We start from the raw sequence: 27,175 nt of genomic DNA, 5'->3' as shown, positions 1-27,175 counted from the left end.
GCAGGCGCCTAGGCCCGAACGGAATCTGACCTCAACTAGCTTGTCCCATCCGTCCTCTCACTGGTCTCGTCTTCAAATTGGCCCTTTCTTCTTCCCGTAGCGCAGAAATCCACCCCAAGTGGCGTCTGTCACGTGAGCCATTCTCACGCCTTAGGCGAGGGAGGGGGAACGGGAAAGGGAGAGGCGGAGCCATCCTCACGCGGTGGCGCGTCCTGGTCCCTGATTGGCTGCGTTTGCACGCCAGCAGGAGGACGCTAGGCCTGCTCTCCGCCCTTCTCGCATTTGATCCCCCCCTCCCTCCCCAACCCCCACCTCGTTTAAGATCGGGCGTACAGCCTGCTTAGTTGAAGGGCGGCTGGACCCGGAGCCGGCTGGCCGAGGGCGGGCTTTTGGGCGCTGTGAGAGGGAGGCTCTGCTCCCTGGCTCCAGGCCCAGCCCAGCGGTAGGACAGAAGGACGGACGGACTGACGGAAGGACGGCCTGGGGGAGGATGAGCGGCGGGAGGCGGAAAGAGGAGCCGCCGCAGCCGCACCTGGCCAACGGCGCCCCGAAGGGCTCGGCCTGGAGCAAAGCGCTGCGGAGCGACGCGGCCTGGGAGGACAAGGTGCGGGGCTGGCGGGGAGGGGGCCCCGGGGGAGTACGTGTGTGCGCGCCTGGGGGGGGGAACCTGTCACACCGGGCTAGGGACGCGTGTGCGTGTGTGCTCACACGTGAGTGAGGAGTGGTCTGTCACCCCGGTGCCAAGGGCTGAAAGCCTGTGTGGTGCGTGCGTGTGCGTGTGTGGGGGGGGGCCTATCATCCTGAGGGAGAGTGGAAGAGCCCACGTGCGGGTGTGCGGGTGCCGTGTGTGCAGCAGGACTTGTCTCCCTTTTGCAGGGAGTTAATGTGTATTTGTGAGGGTAGGGGGGAAGGATAGCACGGTGCACATGCGGGTGTGCTGCTGACCTGTCTGTCACCCTAGGGCAGAGGTCGAAAGCGTGTGTGTGCCTGTTTGTGAGATGACCTGTCACCCTGCTGAAAAGGTATAGGGAATTTTTTTTTTTTTTATATTTACTGGGGGCGGGGTGGGGAAGGTTCTCAGGGCCTCAGTTTCCCCATTTGCCACATGAGGTAAGGCTGGTTGAGTGTGCTTGATAATTTATTATAGCTAGCAATTAATGATCAATAGTATTTATATAGGTAAAGTTTTTAAAGTTCTTTACAAAGATTATTTCGTTTTATCCTCACAACACCCCCCAAGAGGTAGATGCTATTATTATCCTCATTTCACAGATGAGAAAACTTAGGCAAACAGATAAGTGACTTGCTAAAGGTCACACATTTAGGAAGTGAATAACTTTGAAAAGAGATAGTGAGGGAGATTATGCATTCTAAAATGAGGGGAATATTAAGTGGCCTCTGAGATTTCTTAAAACTCTCAATCTTTTATCCTGTGCTGTGTTGTATGAATGAGGGGGAGGGGGATGAGAAGACCTGTTACATGACAAGGCAAATGTGAGCGTGTTTACATGTGTCAACGTGTTCACAGAATTTCAGAGTTAGAAGTGACCAAATCGTCATCTAGCCCTGCTTGAAGACTTCTCTTTCCCTACCAATCAGTTCCACTTTTGGACGGCACTAATCATTAGAGGGTTTTAAGACGAAAGTTGTCTACAATTTCCAACTACTGCTCCTGGTTCAGCCCTTTGAGGGGCAGGAAACAACAAATAAAATAAATATAACCTCTCTTTTCTTGAACAACAGCTATCTGTGCTCCCCCTCAGTTATTTCACCTTTAGGTAGAAAGAAATCCCTAGTTCCTTCAGTTTACCCTCATATGTCATGAACTTGAGACCCATCACCATCTTGTTGGTTCCTCTCCTCTGGACACTCTAGTTTATCAATGCCTTTAAACTATACCATCTATAACGGAATAGAATACCCTAGAAGAGGGCATGAATGAAAGAGACTTAAGGACCTTGTTGGGAGACATATGAGAGTGTGATTGGACATATGAGAGGTAAAATTCCATCGGTTTTTAAAGCATTAGATAGAAGACCAGTTATGAGGAGTTGTGTTTATGAGGGAGGGGAAACTGGAAAAGGAGACTGTTACTCTGGTACTAAGTGACAATAAGGAGTTATGTCACACCTACTGTCCATGAATGTGTGAAAGATAGTATATGTGTGGGAAGACTTGGGAGTGTGGGTTGTAGATTGAGAATATGAGGAGGGATTCCCTAGGGAGCTGTGTGTGAGAGGAGATGCAGCATGGTGTAATGTAATGCAGTGATTCCTGGGCTAGAGTGGATATCAGAACAATTTGGTTCTAGACCTGTCTGTCAGTGACTTGAAAGATAGCTGCTTCTGGACTTCAGTTTTCCATTCTGTAAAACGCAGGGGCAGAATTAGATAATCTTTACAAGCCCTTTCAATCTGATATTTTGTGATTCGTGTGTGTGTGTGTGTGTGTGTGTGTGTGTGTGTGTGTGTGTGTTTGAGGAATGTTAATGCCACCCTGGGAAAGGGGTGTGCCTATGTAAGGTGGGGACAGGGACTTCAAAGGACTGAGATGAGAGTGTAGCAGTGTGTATGATGTGTCCCTAATCCCCATATCTCATATGCCTTCCTCGAACCCCCCCACACACACACATTGTGCATCTTCCAGGGTGGAAGATGGGTAGGACTATATGTGTCGTTAGGTGGAGCAGCAAAGAAAGATATTATGGATGTAGAGAGAATATTGAGAATAAGCAGTTGAGTATGTTGAGATTAGGGTTAATATTTCTCCCTTTCTCCAGTCCTCAAAGCTGACAGGGTTGGGGTTGGGGCTGGGGTATGTACCAAGCTGGACTCTGAACTTCATTTCCTTTACTATGTCTGGTTCTTTCAGAACTGGGCTATGCTATTTTGAGTTTTATATTCATATTCTCTTGATTTTCCTGGACCAGTAAAGTCAGGTTCCTCTTCCTTCTTTGGTCCCCATTTCTGACCCTCCCAAGATTGCACTTGGCTCCACAGCCCTGCTGTACTAGCCACTAGCCTAGGTTTCAAGGTCACTGTATGTCTATGCCTTTGCCTTGATTATCAGAAATACAGCGACAGACAGTTATTTAGGCCTTCCTCTGACCCAACTTCTTGTATTGTGCTCACCTATTGCAAAATCTGGAACCACTTGTTTGTTATCTCCTCTTTATAGCCTTGGGCAACTTTTTAGATAGCTTGGTGAAACCCTGGCTTTTGGACTTAAGTACAGATGAGAAACTAGAAATTTTCATATACTCCTATAGCAGAACCCTCCTTTTCCATATCTTTAGACATGTTGAGTTCCTTTTATTTATGTTACTTCTGGCACCTGCCTCCACTGTCTTCTATCCCTTTAATATATATGTATCATCCCAGGGAGAGAGTGTGTTGTACCAGGCAGAGCCTCCGTCTAAGGAGCCATCCTGTCAGTTGTCAGGTCTTATCAGTCAGTCCTGACTCCTCTGCTTATCCTCTGCTTAGATCTTTAGCTATACTATTGTACTAGCCTTCTCTAATTGGTCTCCCAGCTTCCAATCTCTTCCCTCTCCAATTCACCCTCCTTGAAGCTGTCAAATTGAAATTCTAAAATGCAAATTTGACCATTTCACATCTCTGCTCAAAAATGTCTGATGGCTTCTTATTGCCATCTTTCCAGCTCTAAATCTATAATCCTATGATGATCATATATCCTGGGACCTCTCATAGTGGGGAGGAGAGGTAACAAATATTCAAACTTGGAAATTTGGGGATTGTATTGTTACTTGGTGTTAATGTTGGTATCAAGTGAAAAGCACCAAAGAGTAAATTTTTAAGGAGTAATGTGATGAGCAGTAATATGATGAATCTGGCCTATCCATTGTCCATTACAAATGCTTCTAAATGAATTGCTAGCAAAAATTTCCCCTGTCAAATATGTACCTCATGTTAACTTCTTGAAACTGGAATAAGCCTTCTTTGAAAAGAAACTTGTACTTGAGGAAGTTTGTATCTCGTATTGCACAAATACTTTTAATATTGTCGAACCGTTATTGATTTGACCTCATGTTCAAATTTAACAGTTGTTCCATTGCTATTTTAGCCCACCTTATGCATATCTTTGATCTAAACCCTGATACAGGTCATTTTGATAGCTAAGGCTGAGTTAACTTCTATAGAGAATACCTGATAATGTGACAACGTAGTATCCTGCTGGTTGACGCTCAACAGCTGTACAGTTTAGTTCTGTAAAGCTTCATATCTATACACGGTATCTAAAGGTCAGATTTCTAGCATTTAAAAGAGTTGACTTGGATAATTTCTCTCCTAAGGCTGTCAAAAGTTTTTTAATTGTGTTGCCACCATCCTAGCAGGAATTCATGTTGAATCCAAGCCTTAGGAAACAGTTTTGTTTTGTTTTGTTTTGTTTTTTCTTAATCCACTGTTTTCCCCAATGTCATGGGGCTAAATTACTCAACTTTGAGTTGCAAAAAATGTTGGCATTTACAATCTCTAAATTGTGCTTCTAGTTAATTTAAGATTTTTGTACTTTGCCTTAATGTTCTCACATGACAGTAGAATACCAAAATTTGTAAGTCACCCTAAGAGTTGAGAATTGTAATGCCCAACATGTCATTGTGTAAGGAAAAAAAAATAAAAGTGCTTCAAGTAAACTGAAGGGAAAAAAAGTAATTTGTTGCCAGTAACAGCAATATTATACAGTGATCAACTGTAAATGACAGCTATTCCTGGCAATACAATGATCCGAGACAATTCTGAAGGACCTATGGTGAAAAATGCTATCCCCCCTCCGGAGAAGGAACTGATGGAGTCTGAATGCAAATAAAGGCATACTATTTTTTTACTTTATTTTTCTTGTTTTTTGTTTTTTGTTTCTGTTCTGTGTTCAACATGGCTAATATGGAAATATGCTTTGCATGACTGCACATGTATGATCTATAGCAAATTGCTTGCTTTCTTAAGGAAGGGGAAGGAGAAGAAGGGAGACAGTTTGGAACTCAAAATTTAAAATTGTTTTTACATGTAATTAAGAAAAAAAATTTTTTAAAAAAGAAGTAATGTGTTGAAGCTGCTTATAAAGGTTACAAAAATGTAGTAAATAATCCGTGTGTGTGTGTGTGTGTGTGTGTGTGTGTGTGTTTTGGAGGAAACTTGTCTCCCTGGAGTAAGAGTATGTGCATGTGTGCACACATATGAGTCTGTCAGGAATATAAATTCATCAACCTGCTTTTAAAGCTCTCCACAATCTGACTGTCACCTACCTTTCTAATTCTATTTAATATTACTCCCTTTCATACATACTGCACTCCAAACTGGCCTGCTAGTTGTTCCCCTTCAGGATGTCCCAAATTCACATAAGTGATACCTCATACCTGGAATGCACTCCTTTCTCCACCTGTGCCTTACAGAATCTTTAGCTTCTTTCATACCATAGCTCAGATAATACCTCCTACACAAGGCCTTTCATAATCTTCTGATATCTCTTCCTCATTCACGCACTCGCTCTCTCTCTCTCTCTCAAAATTATTTTGCATATAACTTTGTATTTACTTGTGTATAGTTATATTCTACTAGTGGAATGTAAGTTCCTTGAGGGTGGGACATCTTTATATTTCCTGTACCTAGCCCAATGCCTTCCACATAGACATGTAATAAATATTTGTTGAATTGAACTGAATCTGCCTAGGTCTTCCCATTCAGTTCCTGATTTATGTATAAAGACTAGAAGCAGCATGAGATATATCCATGAAATCCAAATTACTAATATCCTTAAAAATGTTTCTCATGTGCTATATAAAGTAGTTCTTGGCTACTAGGGCTATTCACTACATTCCTTTTGTAAACTTTATAAGCAGTCTCAACAAACTACTTCTTAAAAAAAATTCGATCCTTTGGCGTTCATTTGTACCAACTCTTTTGGAGGAATAGTTATACAACCTGGATATTTCCAAGTTTGAAGATGTGTTCCCTCCTCTCCTCAGAGGGAGTGATATATGATATATGATTGTCATGGTGTCATAGATTTAGAGCTTGGAAAGAGCAACCTCCTTATTTTGTAGATGAGGAGCCTGAGGTCCAGAGAGGTACCTAAGGTCCCACAGCAGCAATTGGAAGCCTGGTCATCTCCCATGAAATCAGCATTCTCTCCAGGTTGCCAGCCTGACTTACTGCAGGTCAAGCATGTTCAGATTCTAATTCAACCTATTTGCCTTTTCCACAGGATGAGTTTTTAGATGTGATCTACTGGTTCCGACAGATCATTGCAGTTGTCCTGGGCGTCATTTGGGGAGTGGTGCCACTGAAGGGCTTCGTGGGAATAGCAGTGTAAGTCATGAGTTTCCAACATGTCATAGTCTCCCTTATTGTAAAACAAAGCCCTTTCCTTTCACTGAAACATAGGACATTGATTCTTCAGAGAATTGTTGTTTTATTTTACAGTGTTTAATGCTGTGCTTTTAGCATAGAGAGGACTGAGCTAAAGCAAGTGCTCGTCACTGGGAGTTGTACTCTTAGAAGTTTCAAAATTCCGTCTAAAAGTATTTGTTGAGGTGGTAGTGGTGCAGTGGAGAGCACACAGTGTAGAATCAGGAGACCAGAGAGTGAGTCCTGACTCTTCTGCTTGATAGCTTTGTGATCACATGCAAACTCTTTATCCCCTCAAGACTCATTTACCCTATCTATAAAATGGGAATAATGCACTATCCACCTCACAGAGTTGTTTTAAGAAAAGCAGTTTGTCAGTTTTAAAACCCTATAGAAATATGAGCTACTATGGTGTCAACTCTGGACAGCTGAGTCTTTGCCTTGGAAGGATTCCTTTAGGCCCCTACTGTTTTAAGGAGTTCAAGGTAGAAGAAGTTGTGTCCTCAGGGTGTATTACTGTGTTGACATCCCTTGTTATCTGGAGAAAAGTCAGTGACAGCCCTACTAGTATCAACCCCTGCCTCTCAAAGGACTCATAGATAAATCTGGTATGGATAAATGTGAGTAGCTCAGTTGATTCATGAGCTTCTAAGAGTATGTCCACCTGGCTATAAGACTAAATTAAAGAAGTGTCTTATCAGAGTGATAGGGGTCCCTTAGGGCAAGGACACTTTTGAACCATGCCTGTATTTTCTCACTTCATAGATAATAGAGACTCTTATTCCCCCTCCTACATCCTGCGTAAAACAATTCCAGTTGATTGCTTGGAGGTGGGGGTAAAACACGTCTTGGTTACAGAGCACTGTCATGGCAGTTCATTCTTTTGATATTTATAGCAGGCCTGTGGTATTATTATCTTTCACATTTTTCAGATGAGGAAACTGAGGCTCATGGTCATGGGGCCAGTTACATGGTGTAGCTGGACCTGGAACCCAGGATGTTTGACCACTTTCTTGTGGTTCTTTCCAGGGTACCAGGATTCTGCCAACCCAAAATGTCCTCATCATATCAGTTGTCAAGGATCGGTTACTTTCTCAGTGATGCAGATCAAAAACCCTCAGTGACTTGGTAGATGGTCTTCAACAGTTGCAGTGGCAGAAGAATGAATTGCTGTGTAGCCAGCCTAGTTAGTCAGGTCACGGATCGTAGATATACAGTGTTTTACCGCTCTGTTCCTAAAACCTTTCCAGCTCAGTAGAATTTGCCCAAGGTCAATTTCTATTACATATCTCATTTTCTTCAAGGACCCAGGGCACTTCCATGCTAGGATGAGGCATCAGAGTAGGAGCTGAGTGGAGGGAAAGCCTCAAATGTTCCCCCCCTCTCCCTCAAAAAAGGGTATTTGCAGTCACAAATACTTGTTGATGGAGGGCCGGGCTTAACTTGTATTCTTTTTAGAGCAAGTGTTTCCTCTGCATATACTGTGTGCCTAATCCAGCTCTAGACTTTGTTACATTGTAGAGCCTTCCTTCCCAGTAACTGACTGCTGCTACCAGGAACTAACATTTTATTTTTGGATTTGGACCTGTGACTTCATTGGGGTAGAGAAATCTCAGGGAAGAAGTTCCCTCTACCAAGGCAGACTGCAACTGCTCTGTAATTTATAGTCTTAGAGAGTTGCCAGAGGAGAGGCTGAGGGGCTTTCCAGGATCCCAGGGCTGGTGTTTTAGAGGCAGCACTTGAACCTAGGTCTTCCTGGCTCCAAGGCTGATTCTTGATCTGCCATGCCATGCTGCTTGGTAATTCATGTTACCAGAAAACATACAGCATCTTTGGGTTTGAGGGTGGTATTAAAGTACTCTTTTTAAAAAATATATATGAAAGGTACAAATTAACTCTTCACATACTCCAAGCCCTCACTTTCGGTCTCCTTGCCCCATTTAGGCTTTCTGAGGGAGAGAAAGCAAAGCCAGATGAGTGAAAATGCTAAAGAGCAGTGAATTGGCCCTGAGCCCAGTCTTGGAAGAGAGGGGGCAAAAATCTCAGAACAAGAGGAAGTGGCTGATCTTCAGCTGTGTCAGGTCAGGTCTCTAGGAAGGAGATAACTCTGCTGTTAATCCAGGTTCTGTGTAAAAATGTCACCAGTTATTTATGTAGCACTTTCCAACTGACAGGCACATTGTATTATCTCATATCCTGACAACCTAGGTTCAAGTCTTGCCTTCACTGATTTCTGCCATGTGATCTCTGAGTGTGTTTCCTTATCTGTAAAAGGAGGATGATAATCCTTGCCCTGCTGCTATGAGAAGCAAATTAATTAATGTATGAAAAAAGCACTTTGCAAATGTAAAGGACTATATTAATGTGAGGTTACAATGGGTATTATTGACCCAGCATTATTACCCCTATTTGACAGGTGAGAAAAATGAGACCCCCAAGTCATGAGACTTTAGGTAGCAAGATAGAAGACTAGAACCCTGTCTTCTGATGTTTAATGATTCCAGTGTTCTTTATATCTTATCGAATGAGTTCAGCTAATAAATCAATTACTTTTTTTTTTAAACAAATGATAAGAAACAGCCCTAATGAGTGGAAAGAATTAGCTGTGTAGAAAATAAGCCATATTTGGGGCAGCTAGGTGGTGCAGTGGATAGAGCTCTGGACTTGGAGTCAGGAGGACCTGAGTTCAAATTTGATTTCAGATACTTGATACTTACTAGCTTTGTGACCCTGGGCAAGTCACTTAACCCTGATTGCCTCACCAAAAAGCAAAAAAAAACAAAAAAAGAAGAAAACAGGCCTGTACTTGACTTTGGTTAGACCAAACGAGATAATGTTATGTTGCCTTACCTTGAGTCTTTAATTCCATGATGTTCTGCCAGTATGTTATACTTACAGGGCACTGACTTGCCTAGAATATGTTCTTTACTCCCTTGTTTGGCACCTTGTCTAATATTCTCAGGAAAGGCTATAGGGAATGTTGGGTGGTTAAAAGCAATGTATTTTCTGTCAGCCTAAGCAGGTTTATTATATTGCTTGGCTTTTAGTTCCTGCCTATCACTTCATCTCATCAACTGGCTTCAAGGTTAAGGGGAGGGTTGAGCTCATAAAAGTTGCCTTTTAGGTCTGGATCTCCTGGTATTTCTCATTCATCACATCATTAAAATGTTTTTAAGTGAAAATATTTAATCGTCTCAGCTCCCTTCAGTCACTTAAGAGCTGAAGTAGGTAATCCTGCTACACTGGAGGGACTGTGCATCCATTCTTTAGATCTTGCCCGTTCCGAGAATTGAGAGATTTAGTCTCGTGGCCAAAGTGCTGGGCCATTCTCTAGCTCTGACAGCTCTGTGCTGGGGCTTGGTTTTGTTGTTAGAATGTTCATTCTTAAAATAGTGACCAATCACAACTCATTCCAAAGCTGGAGCCTCCTTATTGTCTCTTGAACATGCTAGGTTTATTATTGTGTTTTCATGCTCACTAGAATGTCCTCTGTCCTTCCTTCATGAATGGTTCCTTCCCCCCACTTCCTCTCCAGGAATCCTTGCCTTGTTTCATTATTTAGCAACTTCATGTATTTAGGTCATGTCTTCATATAGACTTAGCTCCTTGAGAGCAGAAACAATGTCATTTTCTCTGTATTCCTCACAGCATATCTGGCACAGGATAATAAGCCTCAATTACCTGAAGTGCTTTTGGGTAGATTTTTTTTTCCTGTTGCTGAAGCAACTAGGGAAGATTGTAAAAGAATTAAGACTAATGTCAATAACCATTTGTTGATTGATTGGATGATCTCTCCCATTTTCCACTTAAGGTAAATAATAAAGACATGAATCCTAGAATGATCCTTGACCCTGATCAGTCACCAAAAATTAGATGGGCCAGGAGCCTTAAAGCTAAGGTAGGGTCACTTGGGATGCAGGAATCATGGCCTGACCCTGCTGTCTCCAGTTTCTTTTTTCAGTAGGAATTATGTAGGAAACGTGAGTGTTTGGTGGCTTTGTGACAGCCTGCAGAAAACCTAACACTGATGCCTCATGCTCGTTTGGGCGAGGGCATTGGACAATCCTTCTGACAGACTGCTTCCATCTATCATTCTGAGGGATGAACTAAGAAGTGGGGTCAGGGGCTGGAATGGTTCCATGGGCACTTTCTTTCCTGCTGCTGCTGGGCAACAGGGAAAGTTCGAAAAGAATTAGACCATTCTCTGATCAACACTTGTAAGGAAAAGATCAGCCCTTTTTTAGCAGTGCCAAGATTTATGGTGTAGAACTCGTGCTCTTTGTATTAGTCCCCGGGGGTGAAAATGGTAAAAAGCTAGCTGGGGATGTTTTACTCTTGTTTATTCTGTGAGTAAAATCCCAGAATCTTACCAAAAGTTGACCCTCTTAGATTGTACCTCAGGTGGTACCTCTTGCCTGCTGGGAGGTCTTGTAAGCAAGTAGTTTTTGAAGTTGTTGTAAAGGCCATCTCTAATTTGGAGATGAAGGGAGCTGTCTTTACTAGGTCTTATAGCATGTTCTTAATTTTCCGAATTTGTGATGAGGCTTAATGTGTTTTCCCTTTTCAGATTCTGCCTGATCAATGCTGGCATCTTGTACCTCTACTTCAGCAGCTTCCAACAGATTGATGAGGAAGATTATGGTGGGACGTGGGAGCTCACAAAAGAAGGTTTTATGACGTCTTTTGCACTGTTTATGGTAATTATGTTCTCTCTTCAAACAGTAGTCGATTCTGGTTATTTCAGTAAATTAGAATCTTTTGTTCTCAGGTTTGGAAAGATCTCCGAGGTCATCTAGACCAATCCTATCTTCTTGATGGATAAAACTCTTCTAAGAGGAATCCTTGGCAAAATATCGGGTCCACCCTTTCCTCAAACACCTCCCAGAGAATACACTACCTTAGAAGTGAGCCCATTAGCGCATTCTGTTGTTAGGCAGCTCTTATTTTAAAATTTCCTCCATACATTAGGCTGAAGTCTGCTTTCCTGTAACTTTTACCCTTTAGTGCTAGTTCTGCCCTCCAGGGCTAAGAAGAACAATGCTAATCTCTCTTCCCTTAAAGTATCTGAAGACCTTGATCTTCTCTCCCCTGAGTCTTCTGTTCAGGCTGAACAACCAGAATTTATTCTAATGACATCGTTTCAGACACTCTCTTTATCTTAGTCATCCTCCCCTGGGTGTAACTTCAGTTTGTCTATGTCTATCCTAAAATGAGAGTCCAGATTTATAAACAGTTTCCTCCAAATGTGGTTTGACCAGAGCAGAGAACAGCAGGACTATCTATCATCTTTTCTAAACACTAGACTCCTGTTCCCGTCACCTAAAGTTGTCAGTTTTTTGGGTACCACATCAAACTGTGTTAGGAACCACATTATATAGACTGACTTACCCCAAGTTGTACCATCTCAGAGTTGTTTACAATTAATTGTTTACTATGCACATAGTAGTTGAAGTTTTTAGATACTGGGGTACATACATAAAGTGAGACACATCCTTTCCTCAAGGAGCTTACATTCAAGTACTGTATTTGACTTGAAGGCTTCTGATTTCCACCCGTTTTCAGATTCTCAAAGGCACCTGTTATGCCCTGTTAGGTCTTGTCTTCAGGTTCAAGTCTTGGCGCTCACAAATACGGGTAGCATGAGCTTGACACAGCTTAGACTTGAGGGTTGTCCCCTTCTCCCTTAGTCTGCAGGATTCCAGATGTTAGCTTCTGGAAATGGTCTTGAACTCCCCTTGTAAAATGTTAGCTGACACCTGTGATTCTCTGACTACACCAGCAGCACCTAGTTATATCTACCAGGGACAGTGCTTGTGGTAGATACTGTGCCACAACTCTCTGGTCCCAGGTGGCTGCTCCTTTGGCTGTTTTACATTGCATCAGCTACGTGTAATTTTTAAATTTGCTCAGAGAACTCAAGTGACTTGTCTGAAGTCATGGAGGAAGTAAGCAACAGGAGTAGGATTTGAATCCAGGCCCTTGCGCTTTAAATCCAGTGCTCTTTCCACTGTATCCCACTGTCAGAATTGATTTATTCATAATTCTCTTATACACTTAAAATATCTTAACTTGAGTGGAAAGAGTATGCTGAATTTGGAGTCTGAGGACCTCTGTTTGGTTTCTATCTTAGTCACTTAGGAGTAGTGTGGCTCAAAAGAAGTATCCTGACTTCAAGCTTTATCCCAGCTAGGATAGCCTGGGCTCAAGTCATCCCTAAGAAGATTGTGATTTAGGATGATGATATTTTCAAACACAGCAGGACCTTATTACAACAAGCTCCTTTCAGTAGTTTGATTTATGTGGTAAAACTGTTCCACCTAACCATTTAGAGACATTAGGGCCCGAGAGTCAGGTCTTCCTTTGATCCCCTGAGAAGCAGCCTGGGAGGGAGTGTTTTTTACCCTGGTACATTGGCTCTACAGGGAACTGAGAGAGTGCATACGGCCTCTCATCACCACTCCTGGAAACCACCTCAAGACTGCTTTGTGGAATTAAGTTCTGCTCCTTCTGTCTTCTTTAGGTTGTTTGGATCATCTTTTACACTGCCATCCACTACGACTGACAGGCTGCAGCCCACACCTGCTAGCCCTGTTCATTCAAAAGGACATTCTAATCACAGGCCAGAAATGTGCCCATGGTCGGGGGCATTTCAGCCAGGAGACTGTGATGCCCCGTTCTCCCAAACTGAGAATCAGCGTGTTGGTCATCAGTGTTTTATACCAGTGTCGTGTGTTGGAACTTTTAAACAAGCCATCCCTATTTTGAAAATGTTACTGAACTGTTCTATCACGATCATTTTCCATGCCTTTATTGACTACCCATCATTAATACCTGTTGGCTGAATGGATCTAGTCATTTCATTTACCTTAGGATCTGAATGAAACATTAAATTGTCTCGTCTTCCTCAGCTGTCCCTCAGGCACACAATTTTAAAGATATCAATGGCATTTTATGTTTTGAGTTCTTGGACAAAGCATGGTAGAATGTTCGTGGTTCATAATATAGTACATGTCTAATAATAGTTTCCATTGTAGAATGTTTTAAGATAACTTGAATAAATTGAATCTTGTTAACAGATCTCATAAGCCTTTGATTGAAAGTTTGAGGGGCTACCAATTTAGCTCTTTGCTTTGTGTCTGCAGGCAGCATTTTCCTGGCCTAGGGTTGCCCAGCTGACTCAGCCTTTACTTTTCACCTACTGTGACTCAGGCCTGTGTCCTCATTCTTAGCACTCAGCCAGGTCTGGGCTATTGTCTTCCCTCTGAAGTGTTATGTGGTGGTAACTTAGGCACTGTTTTATCCAGCCCCTTACTTTTACACAGGAGGAAACTGAAGTTCAGACAAGTGACTTGCTTAAGGTTAAATAGTGGAAGAGGCAGGACCAGTACCCAGTTTGCTTGCCTCCTGGGCCAGCATTTTTCTCACCTATACTTTTTTTTGGCTAGGCAATGGGGTTAAGTGACTTGCCCAGGGTCACACAGCTAGTAAGTATTATGTGTCTGAGGCCGGATTCAAACTCAGGTCCTCCTGAATCCAGGGCCAGTGCCTTATCCATTGTGCCACTTAGCTGCCCCTCACCTATACATTCTTAATGTGAGCCCTGAGTCAAGCTTTGGGTAGAATAAAATTGGTGAGACACTCTGTTCCTGCCTTTAGGATATGAAGTCCTATAGGTAAGTCAGTGATCCTAACAAAAGCCTTGATAAAGGCTCAGATAGTAGCAGTTGCATTTCTGCCCACAAGATGGCAGAAGAGCCTGTCAGTAAGGCTAGTGATGTGATCACCTCCATCTCCCCCATCTCGGAGAATACTAATGGAAACCAGCCCAGAGGAGGAAGGAAGACCAGGCAGAAATGATAGATGGGTCACAGAGAGGGGACAGTGACCAAAAACAAAAGACAGGAAGAGGCCCCAGATGGAGCAGTTTAGGCAGGGAGGGTGTGGAAGGGAGCCCTCTGCTGAAGGAGAATGGGACTGGCTCTCTTTGGGAGACAAAAATTACAAACTTAGGAAGCTGAAGATTTTCACCATTACATTGAGACTGGTTTTTAAGTTGTGTTGGAACTTGTCCACTTAGATTCTCAGGCAGCCTTCTTGGTGCTTATCTCAAGTCCGGAAACCTGTGGGGAACTGGCTACTAATTTCACCCAGGATGGAGGGCCCAAGCCCCACAAGAAGATGGAAGGAGAATTTTTTAATGAAAGCATTGGAGTCAACTCCAATTGTGATTTTGTGGGAGTGATTTTACTCTTTTTGTCTTGGGCTTTGGTACAGTTCCAGTTGAGTAATGGCCAGGAGAGGGCTGCAGTGCCTATGAGGCCACATGGGAAGAGGAAATGCCCTTAAAGAAGGTCTGCCCAAAGAGCCCTTGCATATCACTTCTCCAAAGTGAACAGAGAAGGGGGGCCCAGGAGAATGTCTTCCAAGTACTTTGGCCCTAATTCCCCTTCTTGAGTCTCCCCTGGCCACTGATGTCCAATGATGGGTCCTCAGTCATGCTGATATAGGTGCCAATTGCCTCTCGGAGCCCTGCACTAATGGGACATGTGTCACCTGAGGACACCTCTGAGAACAAGAGCGAGCTGTGTGGAAAGAGGAGAGAATAAGATCAGGAATCATTGATGTCTTCCACATGCTTCACATTTCATGTCACTTAAATTTTGCTCATACTAAGGCTTAGGAACCTACTACACTTCCCTACTGCCCAAATGTCTCTTTCATTTAAGGCCTTCCATCATTTGGCCTTCCCTTTATGTATCCAGTCTGATCCCTGGTCTCTCAACATATTAAGTGCCTACTCTGTGCCACCCATTGCAACGTCTCATCACTTCTCTGAATGAGATTCCTATTACTGTGCCTGTGCTATCCCATATTTGGAATGTCTTCCTACTATTCCACCTATTACATTTCTGTCTGCCCTTTAAGGCTCAGCTAAGTCCCACCTCCAACAAGTCTTCCCTAACTATTCTAGCACCTGATAGTTTTTAGCATTGATTCTATCCCATTGGATTGTTTCCTGCACGTAAACTCTTTCCCCATCTAGACTGTGAACCTCCCCAGGGTCCAGCACCTCTCCTCTAGCCTCAGAGATAGCCTTGCAGTCAGGAGTGCTTCTTACCTGTCCACTTCTTTCCAGTCAAGAGCTGGGCTCTGAACAGACACTGGTGGTGGGATATTCTTCGAAGGAAGTAGGCCCACTCGATGAAAGGCACAGGGGTCCTTCAGCAGGGAGCAGAGATCATCTGCCATCTCTGTGGAAGAGCTAGCCCATGTCACTCCCCCAGATCCTGCTTAGCCACCATCCATCCCCCTGGCCCAGGACGAAGCCTTTCCTGCTCTCAGGGCGTGACCAGCTGGTCCTGCCTGGGCCTGTCTGCATCATTTTCAGGATCCCAGGACAAAAAATATGAGTCATAATATTAGTGCTGTAGAAAGAGACCTGGCCTAGAAATTGGACTTAGGTTGCAATCCTGGCTCTTCCACAGTGAATGGTATTCAGATTTTAAGGGTCCCTTCCATGTCTGACAGTCTAAAACTAATGATTATCATCGCTTACTGTTTATATGTTAGACATATTAAGGCAATTTGGGGTTAGAAGGAATACCAACCCACTGGTCACCCTCCTTCCCCAGATGATGATGACCTCCACCCCCACCCCCACACTGCAAACACATCTCAGGCAGTGTCAGATGGATCTTCCCCTGAAATGTACAGCCACTCTGGAGAAAGAGGTCTGTTAAAACAGATTCCATGGGAACTAAATCACTTTGCCAGCTAGGAATTTAAGAGCGACAGAATGTGAATTAAAAGGACCTTCACAGGTCCTCTAGTCTAACTCATCCTACAGAGGAGTAAACTGAGGCCCAGAATGGGGAAGAAAATTGCCCAAGGTCAATTAAGATAATAATAATAAACACTTAGCATCCACATAGCACTTTCAGGTTTATGAAGCATTTTATATATGTTATTTCATTTGTTCTTAAAAGAACTCCATGAGGTAAGTAAGGAAAATAAGCTACTAAGTATCTAAGGCAGGATTTGAACTCAGATCTTCCTTAGCTCTAGGTGCCATTTACTGTCAGACCCAGGATTAGAACCAAGGTACTTGGAATCCCAAGTCCAGAACTCTGTCCAGCATTCTATGCTTCTCAACAGATTTTCCTGGGGGATAGGGCGTGGAAAGGAAAAAGGACTGACTGCATCTGGTTGGGATGGTGTCCGAGATCTTTCTTCCCCTTCTTTCTGTGTCCGAGGGTATCCTGACCACACAGCTGGCTTGCCCAAACGTTGGATACAACCCCGTACCTGTGTAATGGTCCACCAGGGCTTGGAGTGAGGGGAAGGTGAAACGGGGAGAGATGTAGAACCATCCATTCTCCAGGCGATGAATCCTGTAGTGTCTGACTACATCCCGAGAGGTGGGGCGGCTCAGCCTAACCGACAGGGAGTAAGCACCTATAGGAGATAAGGTGAAGGAGGAAACCCCTGAGGTCCGTGGGGGTGAGCCTAGGGCTCCATACCCTTCTCCAGCTAGCTACAAAAATGCCTCCAAGCCCTGATAGTTAGCATGGGGACTGCTGACCTTAGGTAGACACAGGGTCAGGAGAGGAACAGGAAAGGACTCATAGCTGGGTCCCTAACTCAACTGAAAACCATGAAGAATTGGTTGTGATTATGGAAGAAGATTAGGTTGGGCTAGAGCTGTTTTGTCAGTCAACTAACATTTATTAAGCATCTACTGTGTGCCAGGAATTGTGCTAAGCTCTGGGCATACAAAGCAAAGCAAAACTAAACAAAGAAGAAACAACCCTGCTGAATGAAATTTTTTTTTATGAAATAAATTTTTGAAGAAAATTTTCTGATTTTGGTAAAGTATTTTTGAGGAAAGTTATTAAATGTCCCCACCAAGGTTTGGATAATTGGGAGAAGAGACACCTGTTGCCCAATGATGAGTCACATCCCTAAGGAGACCTTATGTCTCCAGGACACTCCTGTGTCTGGAGTTCCCTTCCCAGCTGGACCCACACAAGCAAGTGTTGACTGCTGGGTTAACATGACGACCTTTATTTAGGACAGAGGAAAGAGGATGATTCAGTCAGTCCAAATTCTCTTCATCAGTTTTGTTACCTGAGGGGCTACATGGGGGTAGTAGAAAATTATCCTGGCCTGGGAGACAGAAAACCTGCTTTCTATCCCCAGCTGTCACGAACTTTGGCAAAGTCACTGAACTTTTCTGGTCCTCACTTTCCTCTTTTGTAAAATGAAGAGATTTAGATTTGATTCTGCAAGGTCTTTTCTAGGTTTGAAAATCTATGTTCTATGAGAGGCCTCTAGAGGTGACTTCCCAGCTAGACTATAAAGAGGAATACAACATCCTAAAATTTAATGCCAACCTCCATTTTACAACTGGGGAAACTGAGGCCATGCTGTAAGATTTTCCTACTTTCCCCAGCCTAAATCTGGGCTGGCTACTCAGTAGGTCCAGTAAGTACTTGGTGATTGAAAACTTTTTCAATGGTTTCTTTAGCACTTACCAAAGCTTCATCTCTACCCCACCTCACCCCCCCCCCCAAAGTTTTATTTATACCCTTCGTTTTTATTTGGTAGCCTCTTTCTAATATACTCTCTCTCCATCCAGTGAACCTACCCTTGTAAGAAAGTAAAACCATCAAGAAAAATCAACACAGTGACCCTCTTCTGACAGGCTACGCACCCAGAGTCCACCACTTCTCTACGAAAGGGGGAGGTATAGTTACCATTCTGAGTTATTCCTGAGCAAACATTGGTCATTATAACTATACCACCTTCTCTTCATTTTCAGCATCCCCTCCTAGGTCTTTACTCTTATCATTTCCCATTGAGTGGCTTCACAAAATTTTGGGCAAAAGACTTTGTCCTCAATTTTAGGGAAAATTTTGATTTTACTCCTCCTGGGTTATCCTGCTTAAACTTTAGAATTGTCAGGGTCCATTTGATTCAGCAGATACTTCTTAATTATCTATGATTGAATTGAATCGGCAACTTCGAATTTCTGAAAAGGTTCTTTTAGCAGCCAGGGATCAATCGGCCACTAACAACTTGTTTTTGGAAAAGAGCCATTTCTAAAAGCAGGCAGCTACAGGAAGACAGGCACACTAATACACTGTTGGTGGAGCTGTGAATTGTTACAATCCCTCTGGACAATAATTTGAAGTTAAGCCAGAGAAATGGTTGAGGAAATATTTTAATCTAGGAAGGGGATTATGATTTTCATATTAATTGATATAATATGTATAGTGAATATATTAATAATTTAGATTTCTCAGAGTTGCCTCTTCTGGCTTGGGAGTCAGATGCTTACAGTGCAGCTTGAAATGATCAATCAAACCCTTGACAATGCTCTCACAATCACTACATTCCTATGCCTGTGTACATTAAGTGAAGCGATTATAGAACCTGTTCTCATGGCAGAACCCTGGTTCTGTGACCCTCCAAGTAATGACCCCCAGAGACTTGAAACAATACTGTTTCCTCAGGACTCCAGAACACCTGTATTGTCCTGCTTGTCATGGGAAACCACTCAGACCCTGGAAATGATTGTTTGTAATCCACTTCCCCCCCCCCCCTTTCCCACTTGTGATTTATGTATATATCCTGTGACTTTACGCCAGCACGTAGAGCATTCCTCACTCTGAAAGTAATTAATAAAACTACTTGTTTCTGGCACTCTTGTCTCTGGCCTGCTTTGTGCGGCTCCAGGTATTCACAGGTTAGAGACTGGTACTATCCGGACTACATTTAAAATTCTGTTGACAAACCCCAAGATCTTCTGCTGAGCATTTACTCCAAGAAGGTGAAAGACCAAAACAAAAGTATTCATACCTGCACCTTTTGTGATAGTAAAACAAATTTTGGAGACAAAGTGGGATACCCATAAATTGGGGAATGACTAAACAGATTATGGTATACTGATGTAATTATTTTGCCATAAATAATGAGGCATATGAGGAATCCAGAGAAATATGAAAAGACTTAAGCAGAAACAGGAAAGCAAAATACACAATCAATACATAAGTCATGTAATTGAAAAGAAAGCTAAAATGAACCCAAGACTAATCTTCACCTCGGAGAAGGGATGAAGAAATGCGCCTCCCTCATGTCCTAGGAGAGGCAGCCAGGGTATCCTGGTAACTATTTAACAACTGGTTCTCCAGGGGGGAAAAAGTTTACATAACATATTTTTAAGTTTAAAATACTTGACATTTTCTCCATTTTCTTAAGTGTAGACAATATAAAAAAAATCATGCCATGATTTGTGCCTGGCTTATTTCTGAGGTGTAAATGCTCTCGCTGATAATTTAATAATCATCTAAAGCCAGTACTAGCTGGCTCTGGGACATCCCTGGAGATGAGGACTTTGGGTACAGAATGCTGCATGTGTTATCAGATGTGACTGTTGTATCAAATGGGTTTTGCTTAATTGTTTTTCTTGGTTAGAAGGGATGGCTTAGTGGGTTTGGAGAAGGGGAAGGGTATATCTGTTGTTGCTGTCCAGTGGTTTTCAGTTGCATCTGACTCTTCGTGACCTCATTTGGGGTTTTCTTGTCAAGGACACTGGAGTGTTTTGCCATTTCTTACTCCAGTTCATTTTACAGATGAAGAAACTGAGGCAAATAGGGTTAAAGTGACTTGCCCAGGGTCGAACAGCTAGTAATTCTCTGAGGCTGGATTTGAACTCGTGAAGATGAGTCTTCCTGACTCCAGGCCTGGTACTCTCTCCACTGGGCCACCCACCTGCCCCCATTACACTTTAAGACAGTTGTAATTGTTAAGAAGTTTTTCCTGATTTGGAGCCTGAATTTTCTTTGTAGGAATTCCTAATCATTGTTCTTGCTTCTGCCCCGGGGCTAAACAGAACCAGCCTAATCTCTCTTCCCCATGACGTCCCTGGTTCCCCCAGTCTTCTCTTCCACCCACTAAACAGGTCCTGTTACTTTAACCATTCCTCACATGGCAGAGACTTGAGGCTCTCCATCATTCTGGTAGCCCCTCCTCTGACTACGCTCCAACTTATCAATGTCCTTCCTGAGCTCTGGTGCCTAGAACTGAATAAAAGACCCCTTTGTGGTACAATGGAAAGAACGCTGACTTTGGAGTCAGGGGATCCTGGCTCAAATCCTACCTCTTCTTCTTACTGCCTGTGTGAACCCAGGGCAAGTCACTCGTCCTTCATGAGCCTCATCATTCATCTGTTAAGTGAGAAGGGGTTGAACTAGGTAGCCTCTGAGATCCATTTTAGCTCTGAGTCTATGAAAAGATGTGGTCTAACCAGGAAATGGTACAGTAGGTCTACCACTTCCTTATTGCTGAAAGCCATGCCTCTCAAGTCCTCATTAATTTTTTTGGTTACCACACCTCCTGTGAGGCCCAGATCAAATCCTGCCTTCTCCATAAAGCCTTTCCTGAGTACTCCAGCCCTAAGCAGTCACTGCTCCCTTTATATTCCTGTGGCATTTAGGCTGGGTACAGCCTGGTATGTGTTAAAAAAAAAAAAATTTGCATTGACATCTTTCATCTTGAAATCACCTACATTTCCCAATATACTCTTCCCTTCTGCTTCCTCCAGGAGAACCATCCCTCATAACAAAGAATAAAACAAAAAGAGGAACACTTTAGCAAACTAACCAATACAGGGGTAGCTAGGTGGTGCAGTAGATAGAGCACCAGCCCTGGATTCAGGAGGACCTGAGTTCAAATCCAGCCTTGGACACATAACACTAGCTGTGTGACCCTGGGCAAGTCACTTAACCCTATTGCCTAGTCAAAAAAAAAAAAAAAAACCAAAAAACTAACCTATACAAAAAATCTAACATCACAGGTAGTGTGGCATACCCATGGTCCCCAATCTCTGCAAAGAAGTCAGAAAGAGAAGGTTTCTCAAGTCTTTGACTTTTGGGGGGGGGGGCAGGGCGGGTGTCTAAAATTGATCGTTCAGTTTCAATTGTTCTGTGGCCACTGCTGTTCTCTCCACTTCGACAGTTGTGCTCATCATGCATATTGTTTTCCGGGCTCTGCTTACTTCACTCTGCATTTGCCCATCTAAGTTTCCCCGGGTCCACTATGGTTTCATGTTTCTTTCCTGTCTCCAACCCCCCTGGGAGGGCAGGGATCACATAACCTCGTTCTTCTAGCCCCCAAGACTAGACTTTGACGCAGACTGGGCTGAATCTGCTTGTCAATGACAATACTGATGATGCTGCCTCTAAACTCTGAGGTGATCAGGGAGAGCATGACCGTGGCACCGCCTCTGGAAACTGTCCCTGAGGCAGCAAAGGCCGAATCAAGGCCCAGGGCAGGCACGTGAAGCAAGCCTGCCTCCCCCTCCTAGTCACCATTGATCTGCCCAAGGGTTCTGAACTCTGGGAAGAGGAAAGGGGGATAAGGAGAGGGAGGGAGGGGGAGAGAGGGAAGGGAAGAGGGGAAGGAGGGAAAGGAGGTTAAGAAAAAGCTTTGTTGGGGTGAAGAAAGCAGGTGAAGCAAAAAAATGAGAGAGAAGAAGGAGGAGAGGGAGACAGAGGCAGAGAAAGAGAAAGAGAAAAAGAGAGAGAGAGAGAGAAAGAAAGAGAGTTTGTGTCCAAGGGAGTAAGGATATTTTTGTGCATGTGGAGTGGCCAAGCGAGTCAGGGTATATGTGTTTAAGTGTCCAAGCAATGGAAAAGAGAGCTCTCAGTACTTTCTCTGGTTTCTCCCCTTCCAGGGGCACCTTGTCTGCTTGGGGACCATCTGTGGGCCTTTATCTCTCTTTAGTGGCACCTGGGATCTCAGCTAGAGGAGCCCTGTGGTTTCCTGTTTGTATACTGATTGGTCTCTTGGCACATACACTTACTTACTTCTCTCCTCATCCTCCACCCCCACTCCCCCAGCTGCACAGGCCCATCTCCTCCAGGGCCCCTGACCTAGCAAGTAAGTTGTTGCTGTTGATTTCTAAACAGACAAGGTTCCTCCTCCTATCCCTCAACTGTAAAACAGCAGGTTAAAAAAAAAAAAAAGATTTGTTGAGGTGAAGAAAGCAGGTGAAGCAATAAATAAGTCAATTTATCAAAATAAGATTGATTTTCTATGGCAAAGTATATGTGATCTAAAGGGCAGTGCCCTAACCCCCAAATATTATAATAATAATAGCTAACATTTATATGGTGCTTACTATGTGCTGGTCACTTTACAAATATTATCTCATTTGATCCTCACAACAAACTTGAGAAGTCAATGCTATTATTATCTCTATTTTCCAGTTGGGGAAGTTGAGGCAGACAGAAGTTAAGTGACTTGCCCAGGGTGACACAGCTAATAAATGCTTGAGGTTGGATTTGAACTCAGGTCTTTCTGACTCCAGGCTCAGTGTGCCACCTAGCTCCTTCAGTTATCTGACCCATTCTCTCCTGGTACTTCATATCCCAGTTGAAAATCATTCCTTTGGAGTCACCAGTTCTCTATTAGAATACAAATAACCCAGGAAACTAGGGGGAAATGTAGAGTCTAGGGCAGGGGTAGGGAACTTATGGCCTCAAGGCCACATGTGGCCAAACTTATGAAGTTTGGATCCAGTCAAAGGGCCACGCTTGAGGACCTAGAGGGCCACATGTGGCCTGGAGGCCACAGGTTCCCTACCTCTGATCTAGGAGCAAAGGTAGAAGTCTTGTACTTAGGTTTAAAAAGTCAATTATACAAGTGCAGGTTCAGGGTAGCCTGTTGAAAAGGCCCTGGGGGCTTTAGTTGACTAAAAGCTCAATATTAATCAATAAAGTAATATAACAGCTTAAAAAAAAAGCTATTATGACTGGGGTTTTTTTGCAGTGGGGGCAGGGCTGGATCTGTGATTTCATCAGTCTAGGGAACTTGTAGGTAGAAGTTTCTTCTACCAACTTTTTCTCCATCCTTATTCTCCTTGACCCCTTTGATACTGTTGATTACTGTCTCCTTAATACAACTCTCCTTTCTAGGTCTTCAGGACTCCATCCTTCCCTGGTTCTCCTTCTACTTCTCTGTCTCCTTGGCTATGTCCTCTTCTAGATCCTGCCCTCCAACTACAGGTGTCCCTCAGGGTTCTGTCCTGGGCCTTCTTCTCTTCTCCCACTAGTCTGTTTCACTTGGTGATGTCACCGGCTACCATGGATTTCGCTACCATCTCCATGCTGATGATTCTCAAATCCACCGTATTTCACTGCATAATCGTCACAGCATAATTGCTGTACCCTGTTGTTGTTTTTTTTCCAGCCCCAGAATTGGTTTATAACCTTTCATCAGGTAATTGTCCCTTAGTATAATTCTGTTTGTCACACTGCTTAAAAGGTAAACAGAGCAGCAATGTATTCACCAGTGGCATATAGATACGCATTTATCTCTTGTGCATTGTGAGCCACCCTAGAATTCTCAGTGGTCAGTATTCGATTTTTACGTATATTCACGAGTATTCTGTGCCTATTAATCTTGTACCAAAGATAGTTTAGTAATAAATTATTTTTTAAGTAATATTGACACATTTTAAAAAGCTTCACATAATGGTCACATCCCACTTTTTTGCAAAAAAAAATGTTGGCATAAAATCTGTGATGATTATGCAGTGGAAGACAGTAACTTTCCTGCTCCAGTTTCTCCGCTGACCTCCAATTTCGCATCCCCAACCGCCTTTCAGACATCTAAAACTGGACATCCAGTAGACGTCTTAAATTCAATACGTCCAAAACAAAACTCATTAATTTTTCCCCAGACCCTCTTCACTTTTCCTGTTACTGCAGAGGACATCATCATCATCCTCCCAGTCCCTCAGGCTCCCAACCCAGGAGTCATTCTGGACTCCTCACTGTCTCTGACCCCCCACATCCAAGCTGTTGCCAAGGCCTGCTGATTTCACCTTTGCAACATCTCTCCAATGCACCCCCCTTTCTCCTCTGCACTCCATCTTTGGCTCCAGGCATTTCTCTGGCTGTCCCCCATGTCTAGAATGTTCTCCCTCCTCATCTCTGCCTCCTGACTTCCTTTAAGTCCCAACTAAAATCCTATCTTCTTCTAGAAGCCTTCCCCAGCCCCTCTTAATTCCAGTGCTTCCCTCTGTTAATGATTTCCTGTTTATCCTGTGTCTAGCTTATTTGTACATATTTGCTTGCTCATTGTCTCCCTTGTCAGATTGTGAACCCCTTGAGGGCAAGGACTGTCCTTTTGTCTCTTTTTGTATACCCAGCACTTAGCACACTGCCTGCCATGTGGTAGGTGCTTAATAAATGCTTACTGACTGACAAGCGCATTATTGACTGGTTCTACCCATGCAGATAGAAATGCTGTCACTTCTACAATAGTGTTAGAAAGGTACCTGGGAAACTGAAAGGTTAAGCCACTCGCCCAGGATGCGGGGGTACCCTGGAGCCAGTTCCTAAGGCTCTCATCCCATTGTTAAATTTTTAGGTTGAGCATTTATGTCTTGGAAATTGGCAAATGCTACAAATTATGTGTTTTTGTTTTTGTTGTTGATTGTCTAGGCAGAAGTGGGGAACCGCGGCCTCGAGGCCACAGTGGCCCTCTAGGTCTTCAAGTGTGGCCCTTGGACTGAATCCAAACTTCACAGAACAAATCCCCTTAATAAAAGGATTTGTTTTATAAAACTTGGACTCAGGCAAAAGGCTGCACCCAAGGACCTAGAAGGCCACATGTGGCCTTGAGACCGTGGATTCCCCATCCCTGAGTGATGGAGAAAATATTAATAATGCAGATTAAACTTTAAAATATGTCATGGGTTGTACATGTATAACCTGTATCAGATTGCTTGCTGTCTTGGATTATCGTCCATGTGAGTCCAAAGACATTTTGGGTCACAGTTTACATTAGGACATGTAAGAATCTGAAGGAAAAACCATTACAATATAGTTACCAGAGTACCCTCTTCATGTCCTGCCTTCAGTTGACAGTGATTCTTTTGGAAAGATACTGTAAGGGTGATCTTAACTAAGCCTTGCAAATAATCTCTTGCCTAAGGTAGTTGTTCAGTCACGTCCAACTCTTCCTAACTCCGTGGAAAGTACTGTCCATGGCATTTTTTTGGCAAAGATACTGAAGTGGTTTACCATTTCCTTCTTTAGTGGATTAAGGCAAACCAAGGTTAAGTGACTTGCCCAGGGTCACACAGCTAGTAAATGTCTGAGGCCAGATATGAACTCAGGTCTTCCCTGACTCCAGGCCCGGTGGTCTATCCACTGAGCCATCTCACTGCCTTTGCTTGAGATAAGGAACAGGAAATAGGACAGCAGGTCTTATTTGATAATTTATAAGGTATGTGAGGGTCCAGGGTTATTTGAAGATTTGTAGTAGGGAATGAGGAAGGTAATGTTCCTAAATGTTTAGTGAACTGGGTTGCAAGCAATGCTTTAAGTAGGAGAGAAAAAAAAAAAGCAGTGGGATGTCAAGTATATTATTTCAATGAAGAAATGAGGAAATGGGAGGGTTTAGCTTCAGGCAAAGTTTTTTCAAAGAAGTTCAAGAAGGGATGATTCTGGATCTTTCTGAAAGTTTCTGGCTCGCTAAAAAATCTACAGCAAAATCTCAAACCAGATTAGGTAGGCTTCAATGTTATCTTCCAGAACTGCTCCAAAGGAAGCGTGGAGTTTCATCCTTGTTCTCTCTTATGAGGGAGAAGCAGAGAAGCCAAGATAATTGAGATTTGACTTTTACAACCTCGAATCATGGTGGGGGTTAAATAGACTCGGGCTCTTTGGTTTGGTGTGGGGGCAAAGGCAGCAGAAGGTCACAGAAAACCATATTCTTTAAATCTGGATAGAATCATCTAGTCTAGTCCACTCCTTTTTACAGTTGGGAAAACGGAAACATAGAGAGATGAAAAGACTTAAAGTCACACCAAACATTAGAATCCCAGCTAGAATATACTCAAGGAGGTGACTGACAGAAGGGAAGCCCCACCATATACATCAAAATATTTCTAGCATCAGTTTTTGTTGTAGCAAAGAAATGGAAGCCAAGCGGATGTCAATCAAGTAGGGAATGACTAAACAAATTGTGGTTCATTTATATAATGGGGTATTACTGTGCTAGAAGAAACAATGAGCAGGATGATTATGGAGATGCATGGAAAGACTTATGTGAACTGATGCAAAGTAAAGTGAGAAGAACCAGGAAAACAATATACATAATATCTGTAACAATGCAAATGGATCAAAATTGATTGTCTCCAAGACATAAAGAACAAGTTTGGCCCCAAAGAAGAGATGAGAAGACCCATCGCTCTGTTTGCAAGGGGGCTGGGGAAAATCAGGTGGAACCACAGGTCACAACATTCCACAGCTGTGGAATGTTGCATATAATGTCAATTTTTTTTTTCATTGTGTTGATGGGTTTTGCTGATTTTTTTCCCCTCCATTTTTTTTAAAATAAGTTCCTTTTGTAAGAGATAGCTCTTTAGGAGGGAAAAGAGAAGTAGATATGGGAAGAAATCTAGGTGATGGAAAAACAAAACATATCAAAAAATTTATTTTTTAAAGAAAGATTTTAAAAAATCAAAATCTAAGTCTAGAGTCTCTTTCATTATAACCATGGTGCTAGTCTTCTGAGGATAAAACATTCCTTTCTGAGATCTTGGAGGTACTAAAAGTGATTTTCCTAAAGAGGTCTGATCATTTCACGTTTCCCAACAAACAAACTCTCAAACATCTTGGATCCAATATAAAGACTCACCTTTCCAGCCTTATTATATATTACTCTCCTTTCCACAGTCTTTGGTCTAGTCAAACCAGCCTTCTTGCTGTCCCTTAAATACAACACTCCATCTC

The 27,175-nt window shown here is 43.0% G+C and overlaps 2 protein-coding genes across 2 annotated transcripts in view; one reads left to right on the top strand and one right to left on the bottom strand.

Moving 5' to 3' along the window:
- Positions 1–305: 305 nt before the first annotated feature.
- Positions 306–13,442, top strand: LOC114046794 (uncharacterized protein RAB5IF homolog). Its single transcript, XM_027867306.1, has 4 exons — positions 306–604; positions 6,223–6,326; positions 10,933–11,062; positions 12,886–13,442. Exons 1-4 carry the CDS (start codon positions 491–493, stop codon positions 12,925–12,927), a joined length of 390 nt encoding a protein of 129 aa, XP_027723107.1. The 5' UTR covers positions 306–490; the 3' UTR covers positions 12,928–13,442.
- Positions 13,443–14,544: 1,102 nt separating this feature from the next.
- The window catches only part of SLA2 (Src like adaptor 2), a 39,808-nt gene continuing 27,177 nt past the window's right edge, over positions 14,545–27,175 (bottom strand). The window contains exons 6-8 of the mRNA XM_027867303.1: positions 16,671–16,820; positions 15,484–15,616; positions 14,545–14,947 (exon numbers count right to left, since the gene is read on the bottom strand). Of these exons, the coding sequence (XP_027723104.1) occupies positions 14,803–14,947; positions 15,484–15,616; positions 16,671–16,820 (428 nt within the window). The 3' untranslated portion in view covers positions 14,545–14,802. The remainder of the gene's footprint in view (positions 14,948–15,483; positions 15,617–16,670; positions 16,821–27,175) is intronic.

The sequence above is a fragment of the Vombatus ursinus genome, unplaced genomic scaffold (assembly GCF_900497805.2).
Source record: "Vombatus ursinus unplaced genomic scaffold, bare-nosed wombat genome assembly UNPS02014785.1, whole genome shotgun sequence".
Classification (NCBI taxonomy): domain Eukaryota; kingdom Metazoa; phylum Chordata; class Mammalia; order Diprotodontia; family Vombatidae; genus Vombatus; species Vombatus ursinus.
Note: the sequence above shows the minus strand (reverse complement) of the source record. Positions and strands in the feature narration are given on the sequence as shown.